The 14,147-nt window shown below is 43.1% G+C and overlaps 1 protein-coding gene across 1 annotated transcript in view; it reads right to left on the bottom strand.

Annotated features, from left to right (window-relative positions):
• LOC124719752 (poly [ADP-ribose] polymerase tankyrase-1-like) overlaps window positions 1-14,147 on the bottom strand; it is a 166,760-nt gene that overhangs the window by 57,748 nt on the left and 94,865 nt on the right. The window contains exon 5 of the mRNA XM_047244952.1: window positions 2,422-2,592. Coding sequence (XP_047100908.1) covers window positions 2,422-2,592 — 171 coding nt within the window. The remainder of the gene's footprint in view (window positions 1-2,421; window positions 2,593-14,147) is intronic.

The following is a 14,147-nucleotide window of genomic DNA, read 5'->3' as shown; positions in this document are numbered from 1 at the left end:
TCTCACGGTCACAACTTTCTCAAAAATTCCTCATAGAGGTTTAATGTAATCACTGACTGCCATTTATGGTGGTCGGTGTTACCATTACAAGCACTCCCTTTGGAGGAGCCCTCCTGCACCATTCCACCACATGTGGATGGCTGACTTGCTGCAAGGCAGTGCCCTGTGTCCTGTGACATTTGTATGGCTGCTTCGGTATCTTCGCATTTTCAGCTCTTAAGGAAGGAGACAGCGCTTTAGTTGGTAAAGACATTTCCAGCTGGAGTACATCACAACCAGACACACATTATAGAATCAGGTATTGGATTTTAAGGTGTACCCAGGACCAGATGTACAGTCAGATCACAATTTAGTTATGACAATGAGTGAAGTAAATTTTAAGAGAGTTGTTACGTGAATTCAGTGTGTAAATAAATAGGATACTGAAGCACACAGGAATGGAATGTGATTTTAACTTCTATGAGGCTCTAGATAATATGATAATGAATGGCGATCAAATGAATTTTCACGTTCGTCTATATAATCGATGAGAGACAATTCATAACAAGACAGCCAGAAAGACATCCAAACACTACAGAAGTGACCAAGCGCTGGTAAGTGTGATAGCTTACGCACAATGACCTAAACAGCTCATGAATCCAACTTACTGACAAAAATAACAACATCCAGAAGCATGGAAGACAGAGCTGATGATCTGTTTGAGGATGCTAAATTTGGAGTAATGGATCCAGGGAGGTCAACTTGAACTTCAACCTTATAGTGGCAGGAATGTGTGAGAAAAATCAAGAGATATTTATTGGATTTGTAGATCTTTACATGACATTTGACAGCATGAAACAGTGAATTTTTTTTCTCTAAAAGGTACGTATATGGTACAGCAGATAACATAGAATATGCGCAATAATCAACAAGAATTGGTACTCTGAATCAAAGACGATTAAAGATAAAGATGCAGGTAGTCTCCACAAATGTTCAGATGAACACTGAAGAATCATTGGTGGAATTCAAGAAACTTCCAGGAATTTAATTAAAACTGAAGGTGAAAACGATTTTGTTTAATAAAATTCACTGGTGATATTTCTGTGTTCACTGAAAGTCCGAATGAATCACCAGAGTTGATAAATGTAATAAATAGTTGAATGAACACTAAATCAGGATTAATGAATGGAAGAAAGAGGAAAGTATTGCGGAGTAGCAGAAATAACATTGGTGGCAATGTTTACATCGGAATTAAGGACCACGCAGTAGACTGCTTGTAGTGACTATTACACATGAAGCTAATTTACACTGAGGGACAGAGAGTGGTTGTTATAAGGAGTAATGTTGCATGGGAAAGCAGGAGATTCCTTGTAAAACAAAGTTACTAATACCAAGGATAGGCCTTAATTTGAATTGGATGTCCCTTAATGTATGTCTGGAGCACAGTACTGCATAAAAATTAATCGTGGATTATGGAAAAAAAACAAGAGGGGAATCGGAGCATTCTAAATTCGGTGCTATAGAAGGACGTTTAATCTAGGCGAACTCTTAACAGAAGAATTGTGGAATGTCTGTGCAGAACAGGTGACGATAGTGTGGTATGTGGAAAACTGTGACAAGTACGATGGTCAGCATAGTAAGTTATATTTGAAGGCATCAGGGAATAACTGCTGTAGCACTAGAGGTAGTTGTTGAGGTTAAAACTGAAGGGAAAGACAGAGAGAGGAACACATACCACAAATGACTGGATTCTGGGTGCTAATGGCACTGCAAATCTGTTGCTCATACAGACAGACATTGTCAACAGGAGGCAGAGATTCTGTTTTGCATGTCTGTGGTTACTGGAACTGGCTGTTACAGCAGTGGGGCAACCAAGGTGGACCACACCCTGACACGCTAAGGCTCAGCTGATATTTGCTTCTGGTTGGTGCTTGCTGAGAGTATTTTTGTTACTAACAGAAACTTTATAGCAAATTATTGGGTTGTTTTTCCTGTCTCATTCCTGACAAGAACCAAAAATGGTCTCATAAATGTGTGTCTATGTGTGACCTCTGCTAGACCATTCCAATACATCCAGAGTAACATACAATTATCTCATTTGACATAGTGTTACACATTCAGTACACTCATACTCCACCTGCCACTAAATTTTCTGTGGATGACATTGCATGAATTGTTGTTGGCATTGGTTTGCTGATCTTGATGAGAATAAGTCACTGAACTGTTGACAATAGCTATTTTCTCTACCAACCTATTCTTAATTAACCTCTCTCCCATGATACTATGATCTAGTCCTGAGGATACCACCCATGAATGTATGTATGTTCTGATGCTTTTCAGTATTTATGTCTGATCTACCATATAATGGTGAGTGTGTGCGTGTGTGTGTGTGTGTGTGTGTGTGTGTGTGTGTGTGTGTGTGTGTGTTTTGAGGGAACTCACCACATTTGAGAGACAGTGGCCTTATCACGTGAAGTAGTCGTGGGCCGCGCAGCAGCAGGTGTCTGGCGAGGTGCGCTGGCAGAGGTGGCGGCAGCGGCAGTGGCAGAGGTGGTGGTGGTGGTGGTGGTGGTGGTTCTGGTTGTGGTACTCAGCTCTGTAACGACTGGTGCGCTGCACATACAGAGAGAGGCAGGGTGTGATGAGCTGACTGGCATTTCCTCGTGGGGATGTGGCGGTGCCTCCCTATGGCCACTGTGTGATTTCAAATTGTAGCATTCGCACTGCAAGTAATAGGTGAAAAGCAATTGTGATTTTTAGCATTTGTGCATGCAATGTCAACAACAACAATTGGTGCCGGTTACGACTCTGAATCAGGCACAGAACTTTTTGGCCTATCATTTCAGATTTATAAATTCCACTCGTAGTGACTGGTGGAAAAGTATTTGACAGTGAGCACCTCTTCGTGTGTAGTCAGTGGTGGTAGCATGTACAGGGTTAAGAGTCCCAGTCAGCACAGAACCCTTCCTCGTATAATTTCTAGTTCAGACACAAGCATATCTCACTAGTGGTGAAATAAACTGACATTGTGCATCTATATGTGGCTAGAAAACAACATGATATGTGCTGGGTTCGGAACGCAGTGGGGGAATACTTTGTTGTATAATCATTTCAGTTTCATCATTCCTCTAGTGGTGATAAATTTCGATACATAAAACTATAAGATTTTGTTGTGCATCATTGACAATCCCTGTCCAAAACAAAACCTTATCCCTCATCATATCCAGTTTGAACAAGCGCAATGCTGTTACATGTGGTTAAAATGATAGTTAAGATCTCTCATGCTATGTTAGCAAAGACAGTAGTGACCGGATTGGAGTCCTAGGTCCCAGTCCCATACAGAACCATGTAGTTTGAAGCGGGATCTTGCTTTTTGAAATGTCATTTATTGTAATTAACTTTAGTTTACAAGCACTGAGGACCGCCATCTCTGGTAATGGGTTTTCTGCTAATTATGTTATTGTGGTATTGGTTTTCATATGGACAATAGCAGGAAAGGGCATTTTTCTCTAGTGGTCTCTTGTAGTAATGATTTTGTGTAGTGAAACGACTGTATGAGAAAGAGAACAGCTTAACTGCAAGACAGTTATGTGGCTGCTTACAAACCAGGTGCAATGCAGTTCAGGTCATTTGGCTACTTCTGAGCATAGTAACATATGCATATAAATCAGGCACAACACTTGTCTGGCTGTGAAAAGTTTTTTTAATGTAATTAATGTTATACTTTTGATCATCAGACATCGTTCAAAGCCTGTTTTGAAAACTGGCCATTGAGAGGTACAGAAAACAAACTTGTTGACAGTGTGTTTCAAGCTGAGCTGGGGAAGGAATTTAGTACAGCTGACAGTGCGGCAAGGTGAAACTCGTGATTTGACACCAGAAAGAGGCTGTGGCCGTGCAACAGTTACTTGTCATAACAGTATTACCACATTAATCTAAATTTCATTCATTAAATACGGTTGACAGAAATTTAAACATTTTTCAAGTGAGCATCCTCACTTTGTAAGCACATATGAAATCACAAGGCAGTTAATGTAATCTGTGCCATTCCCCAATCCAATTATGGGAAAACAAACACTAATGTCTGTGTCTGTGTCTGTGTGTGTGTGTGTGTGTGTATGTGTGTGTGTGTGTTGTGTTTGCATATCCAAGTTTGTGTGCAGGGGGGGGGGGGCGGGGAGGTGGTGGCGATGAGCAATTTTTGTGATTGATGATACTGTAGTCCATAAGTTGTGCTGTGAACTTGTTACCGATATAAAATTAAGTTTGTCCTCCACATACAGTAAATGGTTCAAATGGCTCTGAGTACTATGGGACTTAACATCTATGGCCATCAGTCCCCTAGAACTTAGAACTACTTAAACCTAACTAACTTAAGGACAGCACACAACACCCAGTTATCACGAGGCAGAGAAAATCCCTGACCCCGCTGGGAATCGATCCCGGGAACACCGGCGCGGGAAGCGAGAACGCTACCGCACGACCACAAGATGCGGACCCACACACAGTAGGCATGAACTGTAAATTCCGTGAGAATCTAATGTCTAGAAGGCCTGGCATGCATACATGGGGGAGGAGGTTGTGAGATATCGTCCCCAAAAAATGTGAAAAAACTGTATCACTTCACTGTATGAAGTAAAGAATAATTCTGCTTACATGCGGTTTTATACATCTTATTTTAATTGTTATTAAAACCCTAGGCACCTGTGGTGTATAAAGTTTTGAGTGTGACACTAAGTATAATTTGAAGGGGAGTGGTGGTGGGGGGCAAGTGGAATCAGTGAAAGACCAAGGCAGTTCCAGAACCAAATAATGAATTTGTCTCTGCAGCTGACGCCCAATAGTGTGGGAAGTATGAGGCCGTGAACGAGGTGAAGATTAGTAATTACGACAAGAATCTAATATGCATCATCAAGAGAATTTGTAAAATATGCACAAAGAATACTGTTAGTAAAAAGATTACCGTTAACAAAAACTTTTTCAAACTTAGAACCTTGGTTATTTCCCACAGTGGGCCGAACGAGTTTGGAGTAATGTAGACAAATATATTTATGTGTTTCATTTCAAATATTTTTTCAAGAACATAAATAACAATTGTAGTATGCTTGTTGTTTGAAATATGAATTTTTATGATAATCTTTATTGAATAAAGGAGAAAGACACTGAATGATTTACAATATTGGTTATAAGTTCATTACAATTGGTTCAGGGAACGCACATAGTGTCATCTCATTTCTGACAAGGCAAATAGCACATAAAATACTACATAAGTATTAAAACCTAAATGAAAAATAATTGATCATTTATCAGTGTTAGTAGCTAGTAGACTTTTATGGACATATGCAATTGTAAAATGGTGCAGAATAAAGGTAACTCTGGTCGCAGAGAGACTTCGATGGTCACAGCAATCAGAGGCACAATAGCAACAACAATGGATGGGATAGATAATGTCATAAGGTGTGCCACAGTAGAATGGAAGTCTGTAGTGTTCACTGGGTGGCTATCGAAAAGCCATTGAGCAATCGAGACACGCAGACGGGTCGGATACCTGTTCATCGAAGATGCAGTAAAGCATGGTATTCTGTGTGTCATAGAAGGAAATGTATCGAAGTACTGTGTGAGCTTTATCTAAAGGCTGAATAGAGATGTCAACAAAATGAGGTGAGAAGACTCAATTTTAGGGAACCAGCTGGAACTACCTCGAGGACTGTCTTGTCTGGTGAGGTGGTCTCAGGGTGCGAGAGGTGTGAGCAGCCGTACACTGGAGCACTGATGCTTACTTCTCCCAGTTTTCTGAACACCTTCCATACAAGCCGTGACAGCAGACGATTATTCTTTTATGTAACAGTAAAGAAAACAAGATGAAAAATTAGATATTTAAAAAAAACTATTAAAAAAACCATTAAAAATTAAATATCTAGTTGAAATTGATATGACATACTGAGGTCGGTGGTCGCTTGGAGGTGTCAATGTTTTAAAATTGTAAGTGAAGGCATCGAGGAGTTACGGACGTTTATGCAGCGTGTTTTGAAACCCGAAGAGCAGAGACGCGCCGCGCCGCCTGGCCCAGTAAGCGTAGTTTGCTTTGATATAGGACCGTGTGGCGACGTAAAAAAAGACTAGTTCCCACAGTAGAATGAAAGGAGAGTAACGGAAAGTGTTTAATTTGTAACTACAAGTGACGAAAACGTAGCTTTTGCATGAGTTTGTGTAATCCGTTTTTCTTTTCAGTTTCTATTTACGTCTTTGAGTGCGTTTTTGCCTGGGACAGTAAGGTCGTAAATATCTAGTTTGCTGCCCTCTACCGAGCAGGTTTCACACTTGTTGGTAGTTCAGGGTGCTGATGTTTATCCAAATGACCTTCCATCTGTAGTGCAGCTACTTTTGTACAGACACATTTCCGCATTCCTTTTCCGTTAATTGCACGTATATGTTCCTAACTTTTACCATATTCGACGGGCGAACTCTGGTTCGAGTATAAATGAGTTCGAATAAAAATTGTTCAAAATGATAAAAGCCGTGCATCTATGGCTGGATTCAAGACAGTGGGAGTAATTTCGTCTGCTAAGTGAGACACTAGGGTCGTGTGTGTCTTCTTCCGCATCTCGTGTGTGGAACACACGAATACAGCCTGTGATATTCTCCCAACGTCTGAGAGATTGTGAGATTTAATCTCTCCCCCCCCCTCCCCCTCCCCAGGGCCATTTCCTTCTGAAGGAGTCAGCGTGTCAAACTTTACCTTGAAAATGTTACCACGAGCTGACAGAAATCTTGCTGCTGTTTCACGTGGTTTGGGTAAGCCCTTTGCTACACAGTTGACTTTAAAACCCACGTACATATTTTAAAAGTGTCCCTTTTGGATATCATCACGTCTTCTCGCACTATGTTCTTTGGCGCTAGCTGGCAGACTGGCAAGGATGTTTGTAGAGTTTGCAGCTGTAGTACGATTTATATATAACTGTAGCTGATACCCAAAATTTCCATATGGGGCAACACATTAAGGTCTCCCGTGTTTTGCAGAGATATTCCACGTGTGATTTAATGTTGCTCGGCTTCGCACCTGATGCAAGTTCGGATTTGCTGATGACCTGCAATGCCTTCTCCCAGTCGCTGTCGCCAATGATCACAACATCCACATCACCTGTGTATGCCCAACACACGATATTCTGGCGGTATGTGTGTGTGTGCATGCGTGCAGCCCTCGTAGCAGTGCAGAGCGGCTAGCAGGCCTCAGCGGCAGTGGCGAACGAGGCCCTCCACACAGGACCACCTCGGCGCACACAACTCTTGAGTGCGAGCTGCCTTGTTAGCTGACCACTCATCATGATTTGCAAACTGCTGTTCTTCAACATTATACCAATTACCTTGACAAAATATTGCAGAAAATCCAGTACGGTCATTGTTTCAAGAAGGCACTGGTGACTCACCCTACCGAAAGCATTCCCGAAATCGAGCGACCTTATGGCGCATTCGAGCGTGTGAACATGTGCCGCAGCTACGATGTCTCTATATTCACGGACACTTTGAATACTTGTTCTGGCTCTACCCACCGTAGTTCCATACGGGCCAGTTACCTCATGCATTATCATTTTCACTCTCCAGGCAAGAATGCGCACCATTAATTTTGTAACCACCATTCAGGACAATAACTGATCTCAAGAATCCCTTTAGTCAGCCATAGTGTCAGTAGTGCTAGTGTTTTCAATACAGTCCTTAGACTGGTAGTGCTACTTCTACAAGAAATGTCTACTAACCACAGTTTAGTCAACTATCAGCCGCCTTTAGTGAATTAGCAGTCTAGTTAAAAGTTGACTAACTCTCTACAGTAAATTGACTTCTTAGGACGGATAGGATGTGTGACTGCTGTGTACGAACGCAGGGGGAGCTGGCCACTGTTCGCGAACAGCTGAGCGTGTTGATGGCCGCGGTCCGCCGTCTTCAGGCTGCTGCCTCGGAGTGTAGCGGCAGTGGGGAGTCTGGTGCGTCGCAAGGTACACCCCAGGTGTTATACATGCTTCACCCACTGTCCCTGCTGTCGAGACATCTTCGCGGGTACCGGGCGCGGCTGGGCCACCCTCTCCCCAAAGGGAGTGGCGGGTTCAGCGGCGTTCGCGGCGCACGACGCGGAGGGTCAATGTGGAGGCTGGCAGTGTGGCAACGCCCGCTCCGCCTGTGAGTGGACATGTGGCCGCTCCTTCAGCAAGGTGCGAGCCGGCACACGGGGGGAGGGGTTTATTAGTTATTGGGAGCTCCAACGTTAGGCGGGTGATGGAGCCCCTTAGGGAAATAGCGGAAAGGTCGAGGAAGAAGGCCAGTGTTCACTCTGTCTGCTTGCCGGAGGGTCTCACCCGAGATGTGGAGGAGGCCCTGCCGGCGGCGATAGAGAGCACTGGGTGCACCCGACTGCAAATTGTTGCTCATGTCGGCACCAATGACTCCTGCCGTCTGGGTCCAGAGGTTATCATCAGTTCATACAGGTGGTTGGCGGAGTTGGTGCAGGCAGTTTTGTAGTATCGTTCCCTGAACCGATCGCGGTCCTCCGGTTTGGAGCCTAGTGGAAGGCTTAAACCAGAGGCTCAGACGATTCTGCGGAGATCTGGGGTGCAATATTCTCGACCTCCGCTATCGGCTGTAGAAATGTAGGGTCCCCCTGAATAGGTCAGGCGTGAGGAAGCGGCTACAAGGGTATCGGAGTACGTGTGGAGTGCTCATGTGGGTCTTTTAGGTTAGAGAATTCCCTCCCTAGGCCCGACAAGACCCCTCTTGAGACGCGACAAGGTAGTAGTAGGTAAAACGAAACGGGGAATAACAATATTAATAAGCTATTAGTGAATTGCAGGAGCGTCTATAGAAAGGTCCCAGAACTGCTCTCATTAATAAACGGTCACAATGCCCACATAGTACTAGGGACAGAAAGTTGGCTGAAACCAAATGTAAACAGTAATGAAATTCAGATTGGAATGTATACCACAGACACAGGTTGGACAGTGAAGGTGGAGGCGTGTTTATAGACATAAGAAGTGCAATAGTATGGAAGGAAATTGACGGAGATCCGAAATGTGAAATAATTTGGGTGAAGGTCATGGTTAAAGCAGGCTCAGACATGGTAATTGGATGTCTCTATAGGCCCTCTGGCTCAGCAGCTGTTGTGGCTGAGCACCTGAAGGATAATTTAGAAAATATTTCGAGTAGATTTCCCCACCATGTTATAGTTCTGGGTGGAGATTTTAATTTGCCGGATATAGACTGGGAGACTCAAACGTTCATAACGGGTGGCAGGGACAAAGAATCCAGTGAAATTTTTTTAAGTGCTTTATCTGAAAAGTACCTTGAGCAGTTAAACAGAGAACAGACTCGTGGCGATAACATATTGGACCTTCTGGTGACAAACAGACCTAAACTATTTGAAACAGTTAACGCAGAACAGGGAATCAACTATCATAAACTGGTTACTGCATCGATGATTTCAGCAGTAAATAGAAATATTAAAAAAGGTAGGAAGATTTTTCTGTTTAGCAAAAGTGACAAAAGTTTTGTCTCAAGTACAGATAGTGTTGAGGATCAGTGGACAAAGTTCAAAACCGTCGTACATAATGCGTTAGATGAGTATGTGCCAAGCAAGATCGTAAGAGATGGAAAAGAGCCACCGTGGTACAACAACCGAGTTAGAAAACTGCTGCGGAAACAAAGAGAGCTTCACAGCAAACATAAACATAGCCAAAGTCTTGCAGACAAACAAAAATTATGCGAAGCGAAATGTAATGTGAGGAGGGCCATGCGAGAGGCGTTCAATGAATTCGAAAGTAAAGTTCTATGTACTGACTTGGCAGAAAATCCTAAGAAATTTTGGTCTTGTGTCAAAGCGGTAGGTGGACCAAACAATATGTCCAGACACTCTGTGACCAAAATGGTACTGAAACATAGGATGACAGACTAAAGGTCGAAATACTAAATCTCTTTTTCCAAACCTGTTTCACAAAGGAAGACTGCACTGTAGTTCCTTCTCTAGATTGTCGCCCAGATGACCAAATGGTAGATATCGAAGTAGACGACAGAGGGATAGAGAAACAATTAAAATCGCTCAAAAGAGGAAAGGCCGCTGGACCTGATGGGATACCAGTTCGATTTTACACAGAGTACGCGAAGGAACTTGCTCCCCTTCTTGCAGCGGTGTACCGTAGGTCTCTAGAAGAGCGTAGCGTTCCAAAGGATTGGAAAAGGGCACTGGTCATCCCCGTTTTCAAGAAGGGACGTCGAACAGATGTGCAGAACTATAGACCTATATCCCTAACGTCGATCAGTTGTAGAATTTTGGAACACGTATTACGTTCGAGTATAACGACTTTTCTGGAAACTAGAAGTCCACGAGACTCAAGAGGGCCATAGACACAGGTTCCCACGTAGATGCCGTGTTTCTTGACTTCCGCAAGGCGTTCGATACAGATCCCCACAGTCGTTTAATGAACAAAGTAAGAGCATATGGACTATCAGACCAATTGTGTGACTGGATTGAAGAGTTCCTAGATAACAGAACGCAACATGACGTTCTCAATGGAGAGAAGTCTTCCGAAGTAAGAGTGATTTCAGGTGTGCCGCATGGGAGTGTCGTAGGACCGTTGCTGTTCACAATATACATAAATGACCTTGTGGATGACATCGGAAGTTCACTGAGGCTTTTTGAGGATGATGCTGTGGTATATCGAGAGGTTGGAACGATGGAAAATTGTACTGAAATGCAGGAGGATCTGCAGCGAATTGATGCATGGTGTGGGGAATGGCAATCGAATCTCAATGTAGACAAGTGTAATGTGGTGCTAATGCACAGAAAGAAAGGTCCCATATTATGTAGCTACAATATAGCAACTCAGGAACTGGAAGCAGTTAATTCCATAAATTATCTGGGAGTACGCATTAGGAGTGATTTAAAATGGAATGATCATATAAAGTTGATCGTCGGTAAAGCAGATGCCAGACAGATTCATTGGAAGAATCCTAAGGAAACGCAATCCGAAAACAAAGGAAGTAGGTTACAGTACGCTTGTTCGCCCACTGCTCGAATACTGGTCAGCAGTGTGGGATCCGTACCAGATAGGGTTGACAAAAGAGATAGAGAAGATCCAATGGAGAGCAGCGGACTTCGTTACAGGATCATTTAGTAATCGCGAAAGCGTTACGGAGATGATAGATAAACTCCAGTGGAAGACTCTGCAAGAGAGACGCTCAGTAGCTCGGTACGGACTTTTGTCGGAGTTTCGAGAACATACCTTCACCGAGGAGTCAAACAGTATTTTGCTCCCTCCTACGTCTCGTGAAGAGACGGTGAGGATAAAATCAGAGAGATTAGAGCCCACACAGAGGCATACCGACAATCCTTTTTTCCACGAACAATACGAGACTGGAATAGAAGGGAGAACCGATAGAGGTACTCACGGTACCCTCCGCCACATCATCTAACTTAAAACTAACTTACACTACGGACGACACACACGCCCATAAAAGAGGGAGGACTCGAACCTCTGACGGGGGCAGCCGCCCAGACCGCGTGGCGAACGGTGGAAAGTATCAACACAAAGGTATCAGACGTGACGAAAAGGGAGATCCGAGTTCGAATCTCAGTCCAGCACCGATATCTTCCACATCTCATGCCGAAATAAAATAAGAATCTGCTGCCCAGTGATCTTTCACGATGAGTGGCACATTCATCAAAAAAAAAAACTCCCGCGTAAGAAAGGTTACTGGTGACTGACTTTCAACCTGGCCTGATTAGGCCTCTGTCATGGCCCAACCTATAAGGACTCGCACGCAACAAGTAGCAAAGTGACGTCTCTTATGTCCGTTTGGAACAGTGCAACACTACATTTTTCAAATGACGTCATCAGAGGTGAAGATGTGCTGTTTGTACTTCTTAAATTGATTGCCTTATGTGAGAACCTAGCCCCGACCATCACAAGAATCATTCCAAATTAACACCCGTCTGCACAGAGCATTGGTTCATGACTGTGTCGTAATGAAGGCCTTTGCACACTAATGGGAAAGTCCGATTCCGTGGAGGTCGATTACAACTTGTTCAAAACATTTCTTTGTTGGTCCATATCGAGAGTCACTGGCCACCTTGGCTACCTAAGGCGTGCTCCTGACTTGGTTCTGTTATCGCCGAAATAAGATCACGTCAAGGGGCAGCTGCACGAACGGGCAACACGGTACAGTGCGCAGATTTCTGCAGGATGTGTCTCTCCACTTGCGATTCTACGCTCATAGTATTTCGGGTCTATTCACAAATTTGTGTAAACCCTAAGGCCAGATATCGAACATACTCTCGTCTTTGGATTTCGTCTCGCATAATTGCATTCCTGCAGCATTTTATGGGGAGAGTGCTGAAGTATGTAAGGAACCAGGGTAGATTATACCTAAACACTAGACAAGTTTCTGTCAAAATTTAAATCGTGTTTGCAGGTGCTAGTAACATAATAATTGGTTGGATGAAAACGTGCACTTTTGAAATGCAGCAAACAGCTGAAACTAGCCAATAATGTGGATTTAAAAAAATAACTTCACTGCGTCAGCGAGGAAGATTAATAAAAGCCAAATTTCTTTAGCAAACCGACGAAAATAACTATTGTTCTGCAAGGCGATTAAGGCCCGACTGTCAGGAAGGTGGAAATAATATAAAATAAAATCTGAAACTAACAACATATTTTAGTCTACTGTACTCTCATCAGTGTATTTTACTTCGCTTGATAGCTCGCGGCCACAGAAATCAATTTTGTTTTCGTTTGACGTGACAGCAATAAACGAAGAGGAGACAGCAAAATCACTAAACGTAAACGCAGGTCACGTGGAGGTCAGCCACCTCCCCACCGTAACTCACAAGGAGGCGGCACGACCACGGGGTCGGGGATTTGTCCGAAATTTTGCGTGGACCCTCAACACCTCACGTGGTTAAAATATTAGGACGCGCTACTCGGAAAATCCCGTGAAAAATCGGTCCAAAGTTTCTCAGGTGCCTTATGAGTATAAAATGTTGGTCCAGTGCCGAGCCGCTGTTTGGCCTAGTCATTGTGGTATTATTTTGTGAATAGGAAATTTTCTACGAACTCCAGTCTACATTACATTCATCTGGCTGATTCCCCTTCGTGTACCACTTGCAACCTGATTGACAGAGATGAACATCAATTTGTCTGTGGAAATGCAGATAATATACGGTTGTCAATCAGAAAAAAATCAGCAACTATGCAGAGAAAACCGCCGTATTTGATAACGCCAACGTGCCTTTTATACCCGGAAGAAGAATTATACCCCACCTCAAAGAAAAATGCCAACAACTGGTTGAAGGGACACGCGGTATTTTACCTGCTGTCCAGTAAAGAAAGGAGCAGAGGAGACTTTTGGACGTTAATCTCCGACCAGCATCACAAGCTACTACGCATAAATAATTACTATGATACATACGCCAACTTCCTCAGAGGAAGCGTCATGTGAACTCCATTTTCGATTGTGCGATTCAGAACATGAAGAAACGAGACAATTTAAGCTTTGAAAAACAAATACTATCAAGTGACGAACATTACTATCTGATTTAGGTCTTGATTTCTTCTAAAATGTCAAGGAACCTGTAATTTTCGTTTGTTTTATTACTTTTAAATGTTAGTTGATAATTATGTACTACTGTGGAATGTTATGACCAATTTAAAAAAATGGTTAGGGCTCGGACTCATATGCCAGAGGCCTTGGGTTCTTTTTCTTCTGTTTCATTTTCTTTTGTTATTCCACAATTATTCAAAAGTTTCTCAAACTGACATTATTTTAGCCCTAGAATGTAAAGTTTTTCATTCACTGAAAAATATTCGTGCTCGTTGTTCTATTTCGTTTCATGGGGTTTCGAGGTTTAGAGGGGGCTTTGTAAGGGTCCCCTTGGGATTGTAACGGCCATCTGCGCATAGGACTGTGCGCGAGCCGTGAGAAGTAAACGGCAGTTTGTTTTTCGACTTTGTCGTGAACAGACATGCCTGTTTCAAATTTCGACGTGTTATTCCGATCCGCGGTTAAACACGTCGACTGAAGAAGTTGCTGGCTCATCTGGAATAGGAGAAGAAATTCCTGTAGAGTCCGTTCATAGTGACCTATCAAAATTACGATTGAAGGGCGCAGTAGTGTATTATGAAAAGCTG

This window comes from Schistocerca piceifrons, chromosome 11 (genome assembly GCF_021461385.2).
Source record: "Schistocerca piceifrons isolate TAMUIC-IGC-003096 chromosome 11, iqSchPice1.1, whole genome shotgun sequence".
Taxonomy (NCBI): Eukaryota; Metazoa; Arthropoda; class Insecta; order Orthoptera; family Acrididae; genus Schistocerca; species Schistocerca piceifrons.
Note: the sequence above shows the minus strand (reverse complement) of the source record. Positions and strands in the feature narration are given on the sequence as shown.